Consider the following 23,776-nt stretch of genomic DNA (forward strand, 5'->3'; position numbering starts at 1 on the left):
GAGCGAGGCTCGGACCCTCCCCCGAAGGTGAAGGCCCCAGGCGTTCAGAAGGTGACGTTGGCCGTGATTCACCCTGCTAGGACTTCGATTGAGGATGTCGCCGCGGCCCTGGCTCAGCCTGTGGAGGCTACACCAGTGGAGGCGCCCTCAGGTACCAGAGTCTCCCTGCCACCGCAGAGGGAGTAGTCTTTCAGGCCCATCGAGAAGACCCCCACGAAGTCCTCGTTGGAAAAAGGGGGGGAGGGGGTGGTGGCCGTCGTGGATACGGACACGACCTCTGAAGAGGAGCTCATCCAAGTCGTGGAGGAGACCCAGTCCATCGGGAGGGATCCTGACGAGGGCGACGGTGACGCAGACGAGACTCCTCAAGAGCCCTCACGCCCGTCGTTTCCGGCGCCGCAGGACACCTCGGTGGCCATTTTGTCAGCCATCCAGTCCTTATGCTCTGAGATGTGGACTAGGTTGCCCCTTCCCCCGACGGAGGAGCCTGAGCCTGACCAGACGGAGGATCCGGAGCCAGGACCTTCGGGGAGCCCACCGCCTAAGAGGAGGACGCATCCTAGGCCTCCTCTCCCGCCTCTGCGGCCTTCTCTGCCTTCCCCCCGGTCCACTACCCACGGGGATGATCCAGGCATGGACACGACTACGACGGGTACGGATGACGATGGAGGTGATGACGGGACGTTCCCCCCCCCCCCGCCCGGGCGTCCCCGCCCGACGAGATTGGATCCTTACATGCAATGATCTCCAGGGCATCCGAGCTCTTCCAGCTCTGCCCCGAGGAAAAGGAGGGGTTCCTCTACCAGCGGCGCGAGGCTAAAGGGAAGACGGTCCTCGCCATACCGCTTCTAGATGATATCTGGGTTGAGGGGCTCGCCCTCCTCAAGAACCCTGCCACGGCTCCTGCGAAGAGGGACCGGTACGAGAAGAAGTACCGGGTCCCAGACACTGCCCCCTTGTGTCTTAGGGCGCAACCAACCCCGGACTCTGTCGTTTCGGCAGCGGCCAAGAAGAAAGTGGGGGGGCATCGGCCTTGACTTCAACATCCCCTCCGGACGGTGAGGGTAGGAAACTGGATACGACGGGGTCATCTCATCTGCAGCGACGACCATCAAGGCGGCCAACGCCCTGGCCATCGTAGCCCGCTACGACATGGAGTTGTGGTTCAAGATCGCCCCGCTGTTGGACTTCCTTACGGATGCCAAGAGGGCTGAGGCCCTGGAAATCTTGCAGGAAGGTGAGATTGCCTCAGATCATGCCCTTACGGTGGCCACGGACATCGCCGACACCAGTTTCCGTCAGTGGGGCAACAGCGTTTGCCTGAGACGACGAGGATGGCTCAGGGCGACGGATTTCCGCCAAGACGTTCAGACCAAGGATTTGGACATGCCCTTCGATGGGAACAACCTTTTTGGCAAGGCGGTTGATGAATCCCTTCAGGCGATCAAGACGGAGACGGCCCGGGCACTGGGTGTCCTCCAACAACGACGGCCGTCCTTTCTGAGTTCCGGAGGCAGACAGGGTGCCTCCAAGGGAGCCGGCAGCAGCGCCTCTACTTAACGTCAAGGACCAAGGTCTTCGTCGCAGGAGACCTATAGGGGACGCGGCAAGTCAGGTGGATCCCGCCGTCGTCGCCAAGGTGGTCAAGGAGGCAAAGCGGCCTCCAAGCAGGATTGAACCGTCCGTCGGGTGGGGCCCCCGCCGAGGCACCCCGGTGGGAGGCCGGCTGACTAAGTTCGTCGGCGTGTGGGATTCCATCTCCACCGACCGTTGGGTGCTGGACGCCCTGGCCCTGGGGCACGCCAGGACAGAAGGATGGCGTCCCATCCTGGACCTGCAACGACTAAACAAATACATCAAGGCACAGAAGTTCCGGGTGGTCACCCTCCAGCACGTGCTGGGACAACTGGAGGAGGGCGACTTCCTGTCGTCGTTGGACTTGGAGGATGCGTACTTCCACATCCCCATTCTAAAGAGACACCGAAAGTTCCTCAGGTTCGTGGTCCAAAGGCGGCACTACCAGTTCAAGGCCCTCCCGTTTGGATTAAAATCGGCGCCCAGGGTGTTCACCAAGTGCCTAGCACCGGTGGCGGCGCAGCTGCGCCTGCAGGGGATCCACGTCTACCCCTACCTGGACGACTGGCTCATACGGGCAAGGACAAGGGAGCTCGCCGTGGAACACACTGCGAAGACCATCCAGCTGCTCACGGACCTGGGTTTCTCCATCAACTTTCCAAAATCCCACCATGGCCTGTCGCAAGTCGCCCTGTTTCTGGGAGCACAGCTCGACACAGCGGCGCGGCGGGCCTCGCCGTCGGAGGAAAGGATAAGGAAAGGATAAGGACCATCCTAGGAAAGGATAAGGACCATCCTAGGAAAGGTGCAACGTCTACAAGAATTCCTCGACGCCCGCTGGATCCAGACGACGGGCAGCTTCGAGGACAGGATCTCGCTCGACGAAACATTCCGCCAGGCGATACGATGGTGGGGTGTCCGCGCTCATCTGACGGCGGGAACAGGCTTCCTAGCCCCGGCCCACCAGGTGACAGTGACGACGGATGCCTCCCTGGAAGGTTGGGGAGCTCATACCGGGAGCCTCCACGCGAGAGGCCTTTGGTGCTCGGAGGAGAAGACTCTCCACATCAACATCTTGGAGCTCCACGCAGTGTTCTAGGCCCTCGGGTCCTTCCTTCCGTCCCTCAAGGGCAAGGTGGTGAGGATCTTCACCGACAACACCACCACGATGTTTTACATTCGGAAGCAGGGCGGAACCAGATCCCCTGCCCTGTCCAAGGAAGCCCAGGATCTGTGGCATTGGGCCATCGCACAAGGAATGTTTCTGGTACCCTTTCATCTGGCAGGGATAAACACCATCGCCGACTCACTCAGCAGGGAGCTGCGCTCGTGCCACGAGTGGGTACTGCGCCATGATCAAGTGGACCGACTCTTCCGACGATGGGGCGAACCCCAGATCGATCTCTTCACGACGGCGGCGAACTCCAAGTGCCGGAGGTTCACCAGCAGGTTTCCCCAACCGAGGAGCATGGGCGATGCTTTCTCGTTCCACTGGGACGGCCTGTTCCTTTATGCATTCCCGCCGTTGCTACTCCGGCTCGTCAACCAGCTCAAGAGGTCCCGGTGCAAGATGATCCTCGTCGCACCGGCGTGGCCGAGGAAGATCTGGTTCCCGGACCTTCTGGACTTGTCAGCAGCCACACCAGTCAAGCTACCGACGGACGCAGATCTTCTCTCCAGAGAAGGAGGCGCCATTCTTCACCACGAACCAGAGTCGCTGAACTTGCAGGCCTGGCTCCTGCAGCGCTAGAGTTTGGAGGATACGACATCCCGGCTGATTGCAGAGAGGTTCTTGCAAAGGCCAGGGCTTCCTCAACTCTCAAGTGCTAAGGACACAAATGGAAGAGGTTCGCTATCTGGTGCCGGGCACAGAAGATTAACCCTCTGCGGATTACGGCCCCTCAAGTATTGCCGTACCTACTGTCCTTGGCCAAGGCGGGCCTATCTCACGCTTCCATCAAGGTACATCAGGCTGCCGTCTCACGTTACACCAGAACTACAGGACGGCCGTCCTTGTGGTCTCATCGTCTGGTGAAGGAATTTATGAAAGGACTGTTCCGATCATTCCCGCCGGTGAAGGCCCTTGCCCGGCATGGGAGCTCAACGTGGTACTAACTAGGCTCATGGGGGCCCCATTCGAACCTATGCATTCAGTGCCGTTGAAGTTCCTGTTTTGGAAGACAGCATTCCTCGTGGCCATCACCTCTGCACGACGAGTGGGAGAGATCCAGGCCCTGTCTTGCAAGCCTCCATACTTGACTTTTCACGACACGAGGGTGGTGCTGAGGACGCACCCCTCCTTCATGCCCAAGGTGCCGTCGGACTTCCACCTCAACAAGCCCTTGGTGTTGCCAGTTTTCTTCCCGTCGCCTTTGTCGCCGGCTGAGAGGACTCTGCACTCGCTAGACGTAGCTAGAGCGCTGAAGTTCTACGTGGACCGCACGAAGAGTTTCTGGAAGACATCACAGCTGTTTGTCAACTTTGGACCTGTGAATCAAGGGAAGGCTCTCTCGAAGTCTTCCATTTCCAGATGGATCTCCGGCTGCATCATGCACTGTCACCGGTTGGCAAACCGACCGCTGCCCGGCCGTCCCGAGAGCCCATTCGACCAGAGCGATCGCTTCTACTACGGCGTTCCTGTCTGGTGTGCCCCTGCTCGACATCTGCAGGGCTGCTACATGGAGGTCGACGCACACCTTCACGAGATTCTACTGTGTCGACCGGGATTTCAGGGAGGAGTCCAGAGTCGGCCAGGCAGTGCTGCGCAACCTGTTCGCCTAAGGTGAGCCTGGTGAGGAGGTAAGAGTTGCTTAATGTTGAGTTGTTGTATTGCTTGATATTGAGCCTTTTGCCACCTCCCGTGGTTGGGCATGTGTATACTGCTATGTATTCTTTTATTCATGAGCATGTGAATCCATGCCAGACCCCATGCTGGAGAAGGAACAAGTTAACCTGTAACTGTTGTTCTCCAGCATGGGTCTGGCATGGATTCAGATGCGAACCCTCCCGCCTACCCCTCTGCGGCTCGTCACTTGGTCATACTGCCACTTCACGTGCTACCAAATCTGAGGATGGCTGCCAGGGGCGGGGCATAGGGAGAGGGCAGTCATTGGCTGGGGGCAGTATGACCCAGAGACCAGTGATTGGTTACTACTGAGAAAGACAGATCAGAAACGATACTGATTTTTTCTATACCGAGGATTCCCGGCCTGACGACGGGGAATATTCGTGAGCATGTGAATCCATGCCAGACCCATGCTGGAGAACAACAGTTACAGGTAAGTAACTTGTTCCTTACGTCCAGTCCCCTTTTCTCCATAGTATATGGGTGTCCTTCCTAGGCACGGGAGACAGAACCATTTTTAACCAGAAAAAACCTACCCTTTTAAATTTAGAGGCGCTGCCCTGGGAGCATGTGCTACCCTGACTCTGCCCATCGGCACCACTCCTCAGTCCCCTTTTCCACATCAACAGGAATGGGCCGATTATACCAGCGCTTCTGGGCTTGGCTCTACTGTGTAATGCCTCGCCCTCTTCCCCGGATTCTTCTCTTGTCTTTTTGTCTTGATTTTGTCATCTAGGTACTTGGTCCACCAGTGTCACACTCCTGCCCGGCGCATGTCGACTTCGGCAGGTATCCAGCCTGCGAGGGACTCTTTCCCATATCTGACCCACACGCTCTGCCTCCACTGCCTTTTCCCTGACCATGGCTGGGAGGGTTGCATGCCATCTTCAGCGAAGGCCTTTCACGACAGGGTTGGCAGAATATCTGGCCCTTCCTCATCCAGAGGTAGAGCAGCCCGAGGAGGGGGTCCTGGCCTAGGTCCTCTCCCTGATACCCCCTACCAAGATGGGCGTCCCGATGCAGAAAGACGTCGTCTGCCTGTCCAAGAAGGGTTTGCTCAAGCCACACTCGCCCCAGCCTGTCAATCAGTGCCTCAACGCCAAGTATAGACAGATGGAGGGGGATACACTCTTGCACTCAACGCACCCCCAGCCACACTCCTCGGTGATTGCTGCGGCGTCAGTCTACTCGAAGCCTCAGTCATCCTCGGCCAGCTCGTCCTCAGCGCTGCTAGGCAAGGAGGAGAAGATCTTTGAGGCGTACGGGAAAAAGCTGTACTCCGCCTCCCTGCACCGGTGTCAGGCCAACGCAGATGCCATGCTTGCAGCAGCTAACCAGAGGCTGTGGCGGGAAATATAAGTCTTTCTTCCAGAACTCCCAGTGCAAAGCCAGGCACGCTTGAAGGCAGGTCTAGGAGAAGCCAAGCTGGTAGCGCAGGACATCATGGAGTCCACTCTGTCCCACACAAAAACACCTTGCCGGGCCATCTGCATCACCATGGACATGAGAAGTACTGCATGGCTTTGTGCTACTAAGTTCAACCCGATGTCTGGGATCGCATATTGGACCTGCCTTTCGAGGGTAGTGACCTCTTTCACTCTACCACCGACGGGTAATTCGATAAGAACAGCTCGCAAAGCGCAAAGTCTTTATTCTTGCGAAAACCATGCCCAAGGCGTACACCCAGTTACATCAACGCTCTGATAAGTGGCAGGCGTTTGGTGGGTTCTGGGGATTTCAGGAACGGAGGTCGCGACAACCTGAATGCTCGCTGAGTCAGCAACGATGCAAGCGACAAAAAGGGGGGAGCAAGGGCTTCTTCCGTTCCCTCCCCCCAACCCCAGACACTCCCCTCCCCTCCTGCTCAGCAGCAGCCTTAGAGAGCAAAAAGGCATGAGGCGTCCCTCCGTGTCCACGTGTCTCCAGTGGGGATCAGGCTAGCCACTTGCGTGTATTTTTTACACCAGCACTTCGCGGACCCATGGATCCTCTCAGTAGTATCCACGGGTTACCGCCTACCTATACCTCCCTCTCCTCCTTCCTCCTCTCCCCCAGATTGGGACAGCAACTCTGTTGGCGGATATGCGGTCCCTCGTTGAGAGCCAGGCATTGAAAGTACCACCCTCCCAGAGATTAGGCTTCTATTCCAGGATTTTCACCATACAAAAAAAGAACCAGGCTAGCCTGAGAGTTGTTGGACCTCTCCCTCCATCTTCAAAAATTGAAGATGGTAACGCTAGCCCTCATTACAGAGACACTAGACAAGGAAGATTGGATGTGCTCCCTGGATCTTTGGCAGCCCCATTGTGCCTTCCTACGAGTCCGAATCACGGGCCGTCATATCCAGTGCTACCGTTTGGCCTCAACCAGGGTGTTAACCAGACTCACGAATGCAGTGGCAGCACTCTGCAGGGCCCAGGGCCACCATGTCTACCTGTCCCTGGACGACTGGCTTGTCAGGGCGAGATCCCCAGAGGGTGTCATCCACACCACGTCTGCGCTTATGAGTACACTCCATGACCTGGGATTTACCATCAACCTCGAGTCTCGGCTGCATCCCATGCAGAGCCTCACCTTCCTGGGCCTCATCTGGGATACAAGCTCCTAGAAGTTATTTTCCTCAGAAGACACGATTATGGCCATCAAGAGGGCCACTACGCACTTACGTACCAGACCAATGACTTCAGCTTTGTGGTACCAGCACCTTCTGGGTATCATGGCAGCAGTCCTCTTGGCCATGCCACACACAAGGCTCCGGATGAGGAGACTGCAACTGCACTTCGCAGCGACATGAAATCCGGAGAGGGGCTCACAAGTTGAGCTGATCAGCATACTGCCTTCTCTCCACTCGAACCTCGCGTAGTGGTCCAAGGACTGCAATCTGCCTGTTCCGGCAGCCGACCCCGCAGGTCACCATTACTAGGGAATCCTTCCTAGAGGGCTGGGGTGCCACTCTGGACAGCCACCACGTCCACAGAGTCTGTACCCGTCAGGAGCAGGAATCGCATATCAACTGGCTGGAGCTCAGAGCCATTTGGCTAGCCCTCAGGGCCTTCCTTCCGCTCATCAAGGGCAGGACAGTCATGATCCAGACCGACAACTCCGCCAGCATGTCAACAAGCAGGGGAGTACCAGGTCCCCTCTGCTGTGCAACCTAGCGGTCAGCATGTGGAAATGGGCCGTGGAAAACATCTACTTTAGGAGAGGCCAACCTGGAGACAGAAACTCAGCAGACTGGAGGCGGACAATTACGAGTGGTGGCAATTGAACGAGCAGGTGCTGCAGGTGGTTTTCAACACATGAGGCCATCCCTAGGTGGATCTATTTGCCTCCTGAAGCAACAGAAAGTGCCATCAGTTTGCGTCTTGGCAGGGACTCGGCCCCGGCTTCCTGGGCAACGCAATGCAGATTCAATGGGCGGGCATGACAGCCTATGCTTTTCCGCCCACACCCCTGATCCCCAGGGTACTCCGCAAGATAAAGGAGGCTTGTCACCTCAGCATCATAGTGATAGTGCCTTGGTGGCCGGCGAGGCCGTGGTTCTCCGAATTGATCAGCCTCTTGTTCCGACCACCCCTTCACCTCCTGCTGGGCCCAGCACCTCTCCTGCCCCAGCAGGGGGACGGGGTGCTCCACCCAGCTCCTCAGAAGCTAGCCCTTGCAGCGTGGTTCCTGAGCAGATCACCCTCAAGCACCTGAACCTATCGCAGGCTAACCTGGAGATCATCCAGAGCGCTAGGAGCAAAGCCACTAGGAGCCAATACAGGAGTAAATGGAACAGGTTATGTCACTGGACAGATTGGAAGGGAATCGACACCCCCTGACGTGCACACTGGACGATGTGCTCTTTCTCGGCACACCTTGCCCACTCAGGCGTACAGGTGTACACATGTTGCACCTATCTCGCAGCCATATGGGCCTACAGAAATTAAGAGGAGGGTGTCGTCTCTTCCAACCTTGTCAGGAAACATCTGGCGGGCCTGTCCAGGCTTTACCTGCCCATCAAGAAGCCACACCCTATGTGCGACCTCAATGTGGTGCTGTGCGCCCTGGCGTGCACACCCTTCGAGCCAATGGCGTCTGTGGACATCAGACTGGTCACCATCAAGGCGGCACTAGTAGGTCTCGCAGCCACTCGCAGAGTCAGCGAGATCTAGGCTCTGGTGGCATCAGAACCCTGTACCACTTTCCACAGGGATAAGGTGGTCATGCGGACTCACCCGTCGTTCCTACCGAAGGTACCCGCCGAGTTCCATCGAAGCGAGGAAATAGTCCTACCTACATTCTTCGCTGACCCCAAGGACAAGGCACAGGGTCTTGCACTGTCTGGATGTCAGACGCGCTCTGAAATTTTATCTGGATAGGACCAAGGGCTTCCGGGAGTCGGATGCACTTTTTGTCACCTTTGGGGGCTCCAGACCCGGTTATCAGGCATCCAAGGCCTCCATAGCAAAGTGGATGGTTGCAGCCACCAAAGAGGCCTAGAAGGGGCAGCGCAAGCCGCTGCCAACCAACAGGCACGGCCATGCCGCCAGGGCCACGGCCGTTGCATTCCAGAGGCAGGTTCCATGGCAGGTCATAAGCAGGGCAGCTACCTGAGCAACCCAGTCGGCTTTCTGTAAGCATTACTGTTTGAACGCCGGCTCTAAGTCAGATGCGGCCTTTGGACAGGCGGTTCTAAGGAACTTTTTTGCTTAAGGAGGGTGCTACATTCAGTTGTATTTGCCCATACAGAATGGAGGTAAGGGGAGTAATTAGGGGTTACCCAACGTAGTGACTACCTTAATCCCCTTTCCTCCATGCGTCCCATCATCCTCCCTCCTAATAATACTGGTGTCAATAGCCAATAATGCGTTTTGTTGACTCGTCAATGGAGACTGATTGGTGCCGGTGGGTGGAGTCAGGGTAGCGGATGCTCCCAGGGCCGCGTCCCCATGCGCCTCTAAATTTAAAGCGAAGAAGGCTTTTTATGGTGAAAAGTTTTGTCTCCAGTCCCTAGGAAGGGACACCTATACAGTATGGAGGAAAGGGGACTTAAGGACTTGGAGCTTGTTAGTCACTACAGCGATTAACTCCTAATTTCCGTGACCGCAACCCATTACAAGCCATGGTGGCAGCTTCTGGGTCCTGATCACTGTTTAAATTGCTGTTCACAGACACATAGTTGGCCATAGTTGTGCCCCTTCCCATTCCTCATAAGCTCTTGGAGCCAGTCAACCTTTTTCGGTAATTACATCTTGCCGCGCAGTAGTTTTGATATAGAAACAGAGCAGATGGCGGGGGGGAAAGAAGGTGGTAGAGCGCTGTCTGTGATATCTATTGTATTTTTGGGGTCTTTATTTGATGAGGATCGAAGGCACTGAGCCCGCAATCTCCTTCACACTTTAATAGAAAGTAACCCTAAACTCAGTTTATTTGCTGCACGGACAAAAATATGTAATGAAAGTGTGTGGTGAAGATATTTCTCGCTAACACCACCATCAAATCAAGCATGTCACTGACCTTTTTCTCTTAAGACTCTCAGTCCAACACCGCTGTGATTTTCGCAGCTGTTTCCACTTGACAAGGTGTTGAGAATGGCCCTGAGCGTTTGTGCAGATTTACCAAGGGACTGACCTTCAAGAGACAAGAGGAGAGGGAAGATGCGATGCCAAGCAGCAATTTTCTTGTCCAATTTTCTTGTGCGTGACTTGAGAATGAATCTTGTTTTTCCAAATTATCCCCACTTTTGATAGTTCACCAAATACAGCCGAGGAAATACAGGCACATACCTCCCGTAACCCTGCAGGGAACTGCCTGCTTGCACTGACTCTTGGGCTCCAGGCTCTTGGGCTCCAGGGATAATTATACCCAGCATCGGCAGCACTTTCTATTCCAGCAGCTGCTGCACATTTCACAAAAGCACAACCAAATGCAGGGAACTGCCTGCTAGCACTGCCACTTGACATCTTTTCTAACACCCTCCCACATGCTGGTTCTGGAAATCAGTCTTGACCAACATTGAGTGGTACAGTCCTAGAACCCCCTACAGCATAATGTTGAACTGTAATCCGACAAGGGCTACCAGGAGGAACATTGTGGGGCCTGTACTTTGAGGGTAGAAGAGCTTGCTTTGTTTGTCATTGGCATTGAGCTTTTACTCCCGTCATGCATTTTACATTGGCATTAATTGAGCTTTTTCTTTTTTCTTCCTTTCAGGTCTTCAAATACTTTACACATTATTACAAAATGTTGGTCAAGAAGAAGCAGCTGCCCAGAGTTTCTATCAGACTTACTTCTGTGACATCCTTCAGCATATTTTTTCTGTTGTAACAGATACTTCTCACACAGCAGGTAAGAATAAGACGTTTGTACGTTTGGCAACTCTCAATTGACTTTGAGGCCAGAATTCAATTTTTGGGACTCCTGCTTTCCCTTTTATGGGTCCTTTAAACTTCCTTTTCTTTTTTCTTTTATGATCAAACATTTTGCGGTCAGATCGACTTCACTCAAGTCCCTTAGCACTGCAACCCTTTTTATTTTTATTTTTTTTTAGTTCCTATAGTAACCCATATGGTTCCTACCACAGGGATGTTTTAAAGCACCCCATTTTGGTCATACACCAATTAGATCACCTTAATGCGGTTTTGTGTAGTCGTTTTTTTGGCAGCTATAATTTAGTACTGGATTTTCCACAGATTTGGTCAGTGCTACTGCATTGGGTAGCCAGTGTACCATTTTGGTATCCATTTGGCTACTATGTCATTTTCTTTTTGGGCCTTTCCATTGTTTAGGGAAACCATAATGCAGGCCTAAATGGGCCCTTCTGCAAACAAGTGTTAACTCGGAGTTCAACTCTTGACTATCAGTAGTGGTGTGTTAAGGAGATTTTCCTTAAACCTTGTGGTCAGGGCCTTCAGGTGCATCTTCCCGATTTGGGTATTGCTAGGGAGAGAGTCTCTTAATTCACCAAGCTATCCAAGTGGTAGTCGTGACCGAGCAGCACGGGCCTTGCTCTCTTGTGTTGGTGTGGGGTGGTTCACAGGTATAGTACACGCTTTCCTTTGTTAATTAAAGATTTTAGGTTTTGCACATAGTTCCCAAGCCTTATATCTCTGGGTAAGTAAACGTTGTTACCACCGTTTTCTGTAGTCCAGCTAAAGGGTTTGTTAGGGAGAATGTTCATGCCTCAGCCAATTCCCTTTAACCTTAGGGGAGTCTGGGCTCTATTTGCTGGACTCTGGGCTTTTAAATTTGTACTTCTGAGTGGGACCCCCCCCCCCCTCCCACCCCAACCCAACCCCACAAGTGTTGACTGGGAGTTTTGGTTTCTTACTGTTAAATGGGGTCTGGTAAACTCCATAGGCATCTGCTTTTTGCATGCTCACAAACATCACCATTTTTGTAGTTCTCTTAATGTTTAACTACATTTTCTTGGATGAACTACTTTTCCAAAGAATAGTAAGATGACTCCACCCTATGTGTAGTGCTGGAGTGGGGGTAGGGGGGGGCTTTACGTAGTAACTCCTTATCCCCCTTTCTCATGTAACCTTTTGTTACACTAACCTGAATGGCTGGTGGCAGTGGTTTTATGTTTACTACCTTTGTGCCATGTATCTTCAGGCTTATTTCTCAGCTGCAGTACAACACCCAAGTGGTAACTTTTTCCCAAAATGGCCCCCGTCGGCTTTTTTCATCATTTTTTGTCAGTTAGTTTTTTCTGGGCATTTGCTCTGTTTGAATAATCTGGTTTGAGTCCTTAGTGCATTTTGCCTTTGGCGGGCTTAACCCCTAAAGCCTGCCCAGGCTCCAGTGTGTTTTGGAAAGGCAGCCAGTGAGGTAGGGTCCCAAAACTTCCCTGTACTTAGTCTCTAGGTGACTGGGTAAAACCAGTTCTGATTGGCTGGTTGTCTGGGAAGACAGCCACCCTGCTGCGTAAAAGGCTGTACATTAATGGGAATTTGCTTAAAAGTCAAGGTTTTTGGGACTAGAGGCAGGGTCGACCACTGGAGAACAACATTGAACGAAGACGTGAAGAGATGCCAGCTGCACACTCCTGGACCGCAAGTGCCTGATTAAGCCCTACAGCTGTGCTGACCCTGTTTTCGTTTAGACTGGAAAGACACACAAGGGATGGCTTCCTCCCTTGGGCTGGTGGGACCAACTAGCTTTGAGACGAGCTTCGTTTTGCTGCATCCCCCTACTTGCTGTGACTTTCCAAGGCTGCAGAATCCCAATGCCCGGGGACCCCCTGACCATCATTGAACGCATTGTCTTCGGAAGTGCGTAGTCCGGCCAAAACTTTGTCGGCATCCAGGAGACCCTACAGAAGCAGGACATCTTCAGAGTCTCCTCACCAGAGTCCAAGACCGAGGGATCAAGTAACTTTCAGCCAGAGCTGGCTTTTATTGTTTGGCGCTGAGATGAAGGTGCCAAAACCACCACAGGCCGCTGAATCGAGGACAACCCATTGCTGCAGAGTCCCTTGAGTGCTGCTGCTGTAACCCACCAGGCGTTTTTCTCACCAAGGCTCTGCTACACTGCAACAGGAAGGCATCCAGCTGGAACCAATTCTTCAATTCCGGGTACTGTGGGGTTGGGGGACAACTACCTTTTGTCGTTTGTGGTGCTTCCTAGCTTGGAGGAGTACCATTTTAAAACCTTTTCAGTTGACCTAAACTCACCTGCACTGGCCTCCCAGCTTGTGCTTCTTCAAAGTGGCTCCTCTTGAGCTTCTGTGATTTTTCTACTGAACTACTGATGATTTTAAAACATTGTTCTAAGAGGAGTGAACCAGAACTTTGGCAGTGCTTGTTTCTTTACAGGTTTTAATTGTTGAACACCGTTATTGCTGTGAGAAGACTGCCTACATAGTATTTTAGGGAGAATTCTCAGAAATGTGCCAATTCCCTCTACTTTGGAGACCCCCAGCAACTTTGCTGGATTTTGAGGACTTGATTTTTTCAACTTGAAGAGCTTGGAGACCCTTTTCCCACTCTCTCAAGTATTTTTCTGTGATTTGTACGGTTTCTTTTGGCTGTGGAGTCTGACGAACTCCATAGGTATAATCTTTTACATTGTGTCACACAGCACCTTTAGTGCAGTGACAGGGAAGTCTCTTATATTTCCCCAAGGTTTAAATACCGTCTCTGGGATAAACTGTTTTCCAGAGCAGTAAAGTAAAATTGACTTTACTTACATTTGTGCCTTCCATGTCCAGCACACACTATCCTACCATAGGGTGTTGGAGGGGTTACTTAGTGTCCTCTTTTTCTAGCTTCTCATTTAACATTTTTTGTTACCCTTTCCTCACTGAATGGCTGGTGGCAGTGGTTTCATTTTTACTACCGTGGTGTGCATTTACTGAGGGCTGCGTTTGCAGCAAAGCACCCACGGGTGCAATTTTTGTCAAAATGGCCCAAATCTTTTTTCACCATTTCTTTGTGGAAAGGTGCTGCTTGAGATTTACTCTGCGTGCCAAACCAGGTTTGGTCCCTTTGTTCTGTCTTTGGCGGGATTCACAAGTGAAGCCTGCCTCAGGCTCCAGGGTGTCTGGGGTAGGCAGGAAGTGAGGGAGGTGTCCGAAACTCCCTGTGCTTTGTCGCCTAGGAGACCCAAATGCACCTGGTGGCGATTGGCTGGCAGACTGTCCGGCAAGGACAGCCACCCTGCTGGGTGACTGACAGCTGGGCTGGAATAAATGGGAGTGATCTGAATAAAAGGCAAGTCCTTTGGCTTGGAAGGCTGAGTCGACCACTGGACGAAGGAACCGAAGAACAACTTGAAGAGGACGCCTGCTGCAACTCCTGGATCGGTGGTTTGTCTGGTGAAGCCCTGCTGCAGTGCCGAAACACCAAGTTTGCATTGACGGAGAAGCCCCTGCAAGAACGACTTCTCCCCTTGAGTTGGTGGGACCATTCAACTCCAAAGTAAGCCATCTGGACATCCATCTCGGAGCTGGTTGCATTTTCAGAGTTGCTGCTGGAAACGGTACAGCCAGGGAGAGAAACACCAGTTTGTGTGTGTTGCTTTTAAGTTGGCCAAGAGCTCCAGAAAGATCCTCCGGAATACCACGAAGCAGGACTGACCGAGCCGGAGCCCCCTCAACAGAGTGCGGGACCCCAGAAACAAGGAAAGTCCATCTCGGCAGCCAGGAACTGCTGTTGCTATTTACGGTAGACTCAAGGAGCTGACACACTGAACAGCCACTGGTTTGAAGCTTGCTGGTGGCGACCGTCCCATTGCAGTGCAGGAGTCCCCTGACGTCCTCCCTCTTGTCCCCACGACTGAGGCCCAGGAACAGTGAGATATGCAGAGCTGCACAGGAACAGGACTCATCTGCTGCATCTTTTCTTCCTTTTAAAGGTACCGTACAAAGTCTAAGAACTTTAACTCTTGCTGTAGAGTTGCTTGCATCGTCTACTACTCACGTCTAACAGCTTGTGGCCCTACATTGATTCATCTTATTCTTCAGACATCTGAAACCTTGTGCAAAGACTTTTCTACTTAACTTCAAAGAAGTGCTTCAGCCCATATAGACTCTTGCCTATTGACTTTGGCTTGGCCTGTTTTAACTCGATGACTCTTATTGGGTGATCGGAAAGTATTTGCTTGCTTAAGAAATATTTGTGGTATCTTGTTTACTCTAATAATCTTTCCCTTTTGACTTGCTCTTAACTAATCTTGAATGCCAACAGTAATACGTTAATGTCAACAGCACCCTAGCAATTGAAGTCACCTGTGGGTGTAGGTCTCTGCTGTATGCCATCCCAATGGTGTATTTACTGATTCTGAATTTAAGAGCATGTATAATTTTGAAGTATATTTGTGTGATGTTTTACAGTGTTACCTTCTGAAGAAGGCTTATATTAACTGATTGGTAAATAAATTGTTTTATCAAGGAACCCTGTGTGTTTGCTTGAATACTTGTCACTGTGAAACTCTGTAACTCCCCTACAGCTCACATTGACCCCTCTTGAGATAAGCCTGGCTACTCGTCCACACTACCAACCTGTGTAGTACAGATGTATACCAAAGGTTGGGTTACTATTGCCAGGAGGTCAGGGTTGTTGTAGTGCGCTGCATACAATCTTGCATAACATATGTTCTGATAAAACTAACTTTTCCCTCCTTGAAACTTAATATTGTAGTGGTGATCACAATTAAGTGCTAATACCTCAAATTATGTCACTCAGTGTTCTGGAATATGTTTGTCATAAGAAAAGTTTACTCGCCTACCTTATTGCTCTTGTTGAACTGAATCCTAACTGCTCTCCAGCATTGGATCTTGCATAGATTCACATGCTGTGAATATTCCGTCAGGCTGGGAATCCTCTGTAACACAGAGCAGTTTAAACTTTGAGTCATTTTAATGCTCGATTAGTCATTTTTGGGTCATACTGCCAACAGCCAATAGGGACACCTCAGCTCCTCACCTATCGGCCATATTCAGATTGTTTTACCGCACATAGTTTAGGGAGTCCTCAATAATCTAACTTTTCTATGATAAAATGTAACTTTTTCACGAAAATTAGACATTTTTCAACGTCTACTTGACGACTGCCTTTAGCAGCGACAGCACAGCTACTGTTGACCGTCCCTCCGCCTATATCCTTTGGCACAGCTTTGTCTGTGTAGTTGGGTCCACCTCATGGCGGAATCCATGAGGAAAAATCTGTTCAAGGCCTGTGCCTGCTGTGGACTGAAGATACTGCCTTCAGCCACACCATGTTAGCCATGACTGTGAAATTTGCCTGTAGTTTTCGAACAAGACACTGATGGATAGTCACCACTGTCTCATCTCTTGGCTTGAGGACGCTGGCAGGAACCCTAATTCTGCTTCAGTACAGAGTCATGCTCCGTTAGGCTAGGGAGGTCGGCCCAGCAAACTACCTCTCTCAAGCGGTCTAGGTCGCAAGAAGTCCAGCCTTCCAAGAAGAGGCAGAAGGATCCCTCAACGACGAGCCCTAATCCTCGCACAAGGACTGGTCTTCAATGCCCCAAATACATAACGTCCACATCAAAATCTGGCGGCCACTCTTCATCTTCAGGTTCAAAAGCAAGCTCTTTGTCGTTTAAATCAGCGACTGACGTCATCGGCGACATCAAAGCCTCACTCAAAGTCATCTACCCCGAGGCCGTTGACACTGTCCATCACAACAGTCAACTAAGCCATCTACGACTACCTCGTCAACGACTACTCTAACCACGAGCACCTAGTCTACGACATCTGCATCCACTGCTGTCACATTTGTCGACGGAGGAAAATAGCCACCACACCATTGTAACCACGGCCATCATCACTGGCGCTTCAGACACCAGTACTGTGTCTGCATTGACTGCATGTCCAAGAGCTTCCTTCCCTAACCTTGGGGTGGCCTTGCTGCCTGGTGGCATTGTGGTATCGGAGCCAGCTCTCACAATCTGAGGAAGCCATCATATCACTGCCATTCTCTCCATAGCACAGGGCATCGCCTCCCAGAAGGCAGGGTGAGGCAAGCCGGATTAGGCTACCACCTTTACCCCAGCCCTCGCCTGCAATTCACATCAAGTAGTTACTCTTGCTACACAGACAGGTCTTTGGACATTTTTTCCAGCATGGGGTCTGGCATGGATTCACATGCTCATGAATATTCCCCATCAGGCTGGGAATCCTCGGTAAAGAAAAAATCAGTTTCGTTTCTGAACTGCCTTTCTCCTTATAACCAATCACTGGTCTCTGGGTCATACTGCTCCCAGCCAATGACTGCCCTCTACCTAAGCCCCTCCTCTGGCAGCCATCTTCAGATTTTTACTGCACGTTCAAGTGTTGGGAGTCCTCGTGCTGGAGCTCTTGAGCTTTTACTGCATTTTTTCAAAGTTTACTCTTATATTTTCAATCAATCTAGCCTAAACCTCCACCGACTTAGCTTCCGATTAACGGGGACCTGTTTTCGGAATTCTCTATGCCCCTCAAGGGCAAAAATTTGTCGTGTTTCCACTTAGGATTCTGAAAATTTTGAGGCCTACCTCGTGGACATGGCCCAGGACAAGGGAAGCATGACGCCTACTGGATCCAAGCTGTTCAGGATCTGCCCTGGGTGCGAGCTCCAGAACGTCTTCAAGGAGGATGAGCACTCTCTGTGCCTCTACTGCCTTCACAATGACAAAATGCACGTGGAGAAGGACTGTGCGTTTTGCAAGAATATGTCCGAATGGACGTTGAAGGATCGTCGGATTGGACTCACCAACTGGCTGGAAGGGAAGAGCCCAGCAGCAGGTGAGAAGAAGAAAACCGAGCGGTCTTCTAAGACCTTTGAGGGCGCTCCAGCGACGGGGGCCCAACAAAAGGCTAAGCACCGGGAGCGCCGATCGGTCGAGCTCCTCGGCTGCCAGGCAGGGCGCACTGTCACCGACTCCATCAACCACGAGCCAGTGCTCGGTGAAGAAGTCGGAGGTAAGCTTCGGGAGAAGCCCCAGTCGATCCCGATGGAGACAGCCGAGGGGGAGCGAGCTGGCGTCCCTCCCCCCAAGGTGAAGGCCTCGGGGCACACCCAAGGTCGTGAAGGCCCTGATTCACCCGGCTAAGGCCTCGATCGAGGGAGTCGTAGCAGCCCTAGCAAAGCCTACAGAGGCTTCCCCAGTGGAGGCGACTTCAGGGGTTAGAGTTTCCCTGCCACCCTGGAGGGAATAGTCTTTTCTGCCTATCGGAAAGACCCCCATGAAACCCCAGCAGGGAAGAGGGGGGCATGGTAGCCATAACTGACTCGGCTACCACCTCTGAAGATGAGTTGGCAAGCGGCCAAAGGATCCTGGACAAGAAGTTTGAGGAATCCAAGGCCCATGGGAAGGATCCAGATGAAGCCGACGAGAAATATAGGGCCGCGGAGGATCCCGCACCCCGACTGTCGGCCCCGTTGCAGCCGGTACCCGTACCACAGGACAATTCAGGAGCTATCCTCATGGCTATACAGACCCTCTGCGCAGATATGAGGAGGATGCCTTTACCCCCCCACCGAGGACCCAGCGGAGCCTGGTCCTTCAGGGAGCCCGCCTTACAAGCAGAGGCGAGTCCATCCTCCTCCTCTCACCCCCTCCCCTTCAGCCTTCATTCCCATCCCCTCCTCCGAGGGACGAGACGGGAACAGACTGCGGGGACGGACGATGACAGTGGTGACGAGGGAATGGACCTCCTCGGGCCTCCCCACCTGACGAAATTGGCTCCTTCCATGCCATGATCGCCAGGGCATCTGAGCTCTTCCAGCTCTGCCCCGAAGAACAGAACAAGGAAGGTTTCCTCTACCAATGGCGGGAGGCCAAGAGGAAGACTGTCCTCTCAATCCCGTTACTGGACGATATCTGGGACGAGGGACTAACGCTATTGAAGAACCCATCCACGGATCCTGCCAGGAGAGACCTGTATGAGAAGAAATACGGGGTTCCACACTCTGCCCCTATCTGTCTCAGGGCACAGCCGTCCCCGGATTCGTGGTCTCCGCGGCCGCCAAGAAGAAGGCGGCGGGGACGACGGCGTCTACCTGAACTTCCCCACCCGACGGTGAGGGGAAGAAGCTGGGCGCCATGGGACGACGAGTCATTTCATCGGCAGTGACGGTGATTAAAGCGGCCAATGCCCTTGCGATCGTGGCTCGCTACGACAGGGAGCTGTGGTTCAAGATCGCTCCCTTGCTGGACTTCCAGACGACAAGAGGGCCGAGGCCCTAAAAATCCTACAGGAAGGCGAGATGGCTTCGGACCACGCCATCACGGTGGCCATAGACATCGACACCGGCTTTCGTCAGATGGGCAACGGCGTTTGCCTTTGCCAGCGCGGTTGGCTCAAGGCCACTGATTTCCGCCAGGACGTGCAGGCCAGGATTCTGGACATGCCCTTCGACGGGAACAACCTGTTCGGCAAGACAGTGGACGAGTCACTGCAGGCCATCAAGGCGGACACCGAGATGGCTCGAGCCTTGGGTGTTCTTCAACAATGACAGCCGTCCTTTCGGAACTCCAGAGGCAAGCAAGGTGTCTCCAAAGGATTAAGCAGCGGTTCCTCGTACCGCCAAGCGGCCCGCTCCTCGCCGCAGGAGGCCTACAGAGGATGCAGCAAGACAGGAGGATCTCGTCGGCGGTGGCAAGGCCGCGACGAAGCAGGATTGAACCGGCCGTAGCGTTGGGCCCCCACCTGAGCACCCCGGTAGGAGGCCAGCTAGCGAATTTCTTCAGCGTGTGGGAGTCCATCTCCACCGACCGTTGGGTGCTGGATACCCTGGTCTGTGGGCACACTCTGGAATTTCTAAAGCAGTGCCCCCGTATTCCACCCGTGGCCAGGAAGGGAAACCACGTCCCTAAGCTGCTGCTGGAGGTACAGGCGATGCTAAGAAAGGGAGCCGTCGAGCTTGTCCCAAAGTGGCTCCGGGACTCTGGAGTGTACTCGATACTTCCTCATCTGGAAGAAGACAGGCGGTTGGCGACCCATCCTGGACCTTCGTCGTCTGAACAAGTACATCAAGCCCCATACGTTCCGGATGGTCACCCTCCAGCACGTGCGTGGACAGCTGGAGGAGGGCGACTTCCTATCGTCGTTGGATTTGGAGGATGCATACTTTAACATCCCCATACTAAAAGGACACCGAAAGTTTCTCAGGTTCGTGGTCCAGCGACGGCACTACCAGTCCAAGGCCCTCCCATTCGGATTGAAGTTGGTGCCCAGGGTATTCACCTAGCGCGGCTGCGCCTGCAGGGGATCCACGTCTACCCCTACCTGGACGATTGGCTCATCTGAGCAAGAACAAGGGAACTCGCCGTCGAACACACAGCGAAGACCGTCCGGCAGCTCATGGACCTGGGATTCTTCATCAACTTCTCCAGCATGGGGTCTGGCATGGATTCACATGCTCATGAATATTCCCCGTCAGGCTGGGAATCCTCGGTAAAGAAAAAACCAGTATCAGTTTCGTTTCTGATCTGTCTTTCGTAGTAATAACCAATCACTGGTCTCTGCGCCATACTGACCACAGCCAATGACTGCCCTCTACCTAAGCACCGCCTCTGGCAGCCATCTTCAGATTTTTACCGCACGTTCATGTGTTGGGATCCTCGTGCTATTGCTCTCGAGCGTTAGTGCTATTTTTTCACGTTTTTTTCTCAAAAACTTTGTTTTTTCAGTCAAAAGAGCCTCAAGCTCCACCGACTCTCTATCCGATCAACGGGGACCCGTGTCGGATTCGTCTGCGCCCCTCAAGGGTGAAGATTCGTCGAGCTATGCTTTTGGAGGACTCCAGAAGTTTCTCAGGCCCGGTCATCGCCCAGGAGAAGGGAAGCTCGACGCCCGGAAAGCTGTTCAGGGTCTGCCCTGGATGCCAGCTGCAGAACGTCTTCAAGGAGGACGAACACTCCTTTTGTCTCTACTGCCTACATGAGGACAAGACGCACGTGGAGAAGGACTGTGCGTTTTGCGGCAACATGTCGGAGCGGACCATGAAGGACCGCCATCAACGTCTCGCCAACTGGCTAGAAGGGAAGAGCCCGTCCGGCGAGGAGAAGAAGAAGAAATCTGAGCGGTCTTCTAAGACCTTTGAGGACGCCCCGGCGACAGGGGTCCAACATAAGGCCAAGCACCGCGAGTCCGCTGGCACCGGGAGCGCCGAACGGTCGGGCTCTACGGGCGCCAGGCAGGGCGCACCCTCCCCGGCACCATCAACCACGAGCCAACGCTCTGGGTCGGGTAAGAGGGAGGCCGAGCACCCGGCGAAGCTCCTGGAGAGGCCCCGGTCGAGCTCGAAGGCCCCAACGGAGGGGGAGCGAGGCGTTGTCCCCCCCCCTCAAGGATAAGGCGGTGAGCGCACCTAAGGTGGTGAAGGCCTTAATCCATCCGGCCAAGCCCTCTATCGAAACTGTCGCGGCGGCCCTGGCTCAGCCTGTGCAGGCTACACCAGTGGTGGCGACCTCGGGGCTCAGAGTCTCCCTACCACCTCGGAGGGAGTCATCTTTTGTGCCCATCGATAGGACCCCCGTGAAATCCCCCGTGGGGAAGAAAAAGGGGGGGCAGGGCGTCGTCGTAGATTCGGCCTCAACCTCGGAGGAGGAGCTGGTCGAAGTCTTAAGCCACGGCCTCGGCGTGGAAGAAGACCGACCCGTCGGGATGGATCCCGATGCAGGTGACGACGACATCGTCGAGGGTACCGACGGGGCCCCTGATCGCCCGTCGGATTCCCCTCTGCCAGCGCCGCGAGACAACTCGGCGGCCATTTTGTTGGCTATACAGTCCTTATGCTCAGAGATAAGGACGAGACTACCGTTGCCGACGGAACCTCTCCCGTCGGGGGACCCAGAACCGGGACCTTCTGGTGTTCCCCCTACCAAGAAAAGAAGGATCCACCCTCCGCCTCCTTTTCAGCCATCGCGCCCCTTCCAGCCCTCCTCCCCGTCCACCCGAGGGGATGATACGGGGACTGACACGGCAGCGACGGGTACGGACGACGAGGTATACGACGAGGATGTACCGTCGTCGCCTCCCACCAGGGCTTCTCCGCCCGACGAGATTGGATCGTTCCACTCCATGATCTCCAGGGCATCCGAGCTTTTTCAACTATGCCCTGAGGAGAAGAAGAAGGAAGGTTTCCTTTATCAGCGGCGCGAGGCCAAGAGGAAGACGGTCCTCTCAGTGCCTCTATTGGACGACATTTGGGATGAGGGCCTCACCCTCCTCAAGAACCCTTCCACGACGCCAGCTAGAAGAGACCGGTACGAGAAGAAGTACCGGGTCCCGGACACGGCCCCCCTGTGCCTCCGGGCGCAGCCTACCCCGGACTCCGTCGTCTCCGCGGCGGCCAGGAAGAAAGCGGGGGGGGGGTGCGGCCTCCACATCGACTTCCCCACCGGACGGTGAGGGAAAGAAATTGGACGCTATGGGACGCAGAGTCATCTCGTCGGCAGCGACGACGATTAAAGCGGCCAACGCCTTGGCTATCGTGGCCCGCTACGACAGGGAGCTCTGGTACAAACTGGCTCCCCTGCTGGACTTCCTGCCGGACGACAAGAGGACAGAGGCCCTGGAGATCCTGCAGGAAGGTGAGGTGGCTTCGGACCACGCCATTACCGTTGCGACGGATATCGCCGACACTGGGTTCCGCCAGTTGGGCAACGGAGTTTGCCTTAGGCGGCGTGGATGGCTCAAGGCTACGGACTTCCGTCAAGACGTTCAGACCAGAGTCCTGGACATGCCCTTCGATGGGAACAACCTGTTTGGCAAAACAGTGGACGATTCCCTTCAGGCCATTAAAGCGGACACTGAGACGGCCCGGGCCCTGGGAGTTCTGCAACAACGACGGACGCCCTTTCGGAGCAGCGGAGGCAAGGGCGCCTCCAAAGGTTCCGGCGGCGGTTTCTCCACCTACCGTCAAGCGGCCCGCTCGTCGTCTCAGGAGGCCTACAGAGGACGAGGCAAGTCTGGCGGACCCCGCCGTCGTCACCAAGGAGGTCAAGGCGGCAAAGCCTCGGCCAAGCAGGATTGAACAGGCCGTGGGGTCGGGCCCCCACCGAAGCACCCCGGTGGGAGGCCGGCTGGCGAGCTTCATCAGCGTGTGGGAGTCCATCTCCACCGACCGTTGGGTGCTGGACGCCTTGGCCCGGGGCCACGCGCTCGAGTTTCAAAGAAGGTGTCCGCGCGTCCCCCCGTGGCCAGGAAAGAACTTCACGTCCCTCAACTTCTCCTGGAGGTAAAGGCGATGCTCAGGAAGGGCGCCATCGAACTCGTCCCAAAGAAGCTTCGGGGCTCCGGAGTGTACTCGAGATACTTCCTCGTGAAGAAGACGACGGGGGGATGGCGCCCCATCCTGGACCTGCGACGTCTGAACAAGTTCATCAAGGCGCAAAAGTTCCGGATGGTCACCCTCCAGCACGTCCTGGGCCAGCTGGAGGAAGGAGACTTCCTGTCGTCGTTGGATTTGGAGGATGCCTACTTCCATATTCCCATCCTAAAGGGGCACCGAAAATTCCTCAGGTTTGTGGTCCAAGGGCGTCATTACCAGTTCAAAGCCCTCCCCTTCGGTCTACGGTCGGCACCCAGGGTGTTCACCAAGTGCCTCGCACCGGTGGCGGCGCAGCTGCGCCGCGAGGGGATCCACATCTACCCCTACCTGGATGACTGGCTCATCCGAGCCAAGACGAGGGAACTCGCCGTGGTTCACACGGCAAGGACCGTCCAACTTCTCACGGACCTGGGATTCTCCGTGAACTACGCCAAATCCCACCTGGTACCCGCGCAAGACTCTGTTTCTGGGAGCGAGGCTCAACACAGTGTCCGTTCTGGCCTCCCCGTCGGAGGAGAGGACCAGGACCATCCTGGGCAAGGTGCAGCGGATGTTGGTGGCCGACGCGGCCAAGGTGAGGTCC

General features: G+C 54.1%; 1 protein-coding gene across 2 annotated transcripts in view; it reads left to right on the plus strand.

Annotated features, from left to right (window-relative positions):
* The window catches only part of XPO1 (exportin 1), a 1,118,801-nt gene that overhangs the window by 942,495 nt on the left and 152,530 nt on the right, over positions 1-23,776 (plus strand). For both annotated transcript variants that reach the window (XM_069608010.1, XM_069608011.1), the window contains exon 22: positions 10,619-10,753. In XM_069608010.1, coding sequence (XP_069464111.1) covers positions 10,619-10,753 — 135 coding nt within the window. The remainder of the gene's footprint in view (positions 1-10,618; positions 10,754-23,776) is intronic.

Source organism: Ambystoma mexicanum, chromosome 4q, assembly GCF_040938575.1.
Source record: "Ambystoma mexicanum isolate Mex_15411 chromosome 4q, UKY_AmexF1_1, whole genome shotgun sequence".
In the NCBI taxonomy this organism is placed as follows: domain Eukaryota; kingdom Metazoa; phylum Chordata; class Amphibia; order Caudata; family Ambystomatidae; genus Ambystoma; species Ambystoma mexicanum.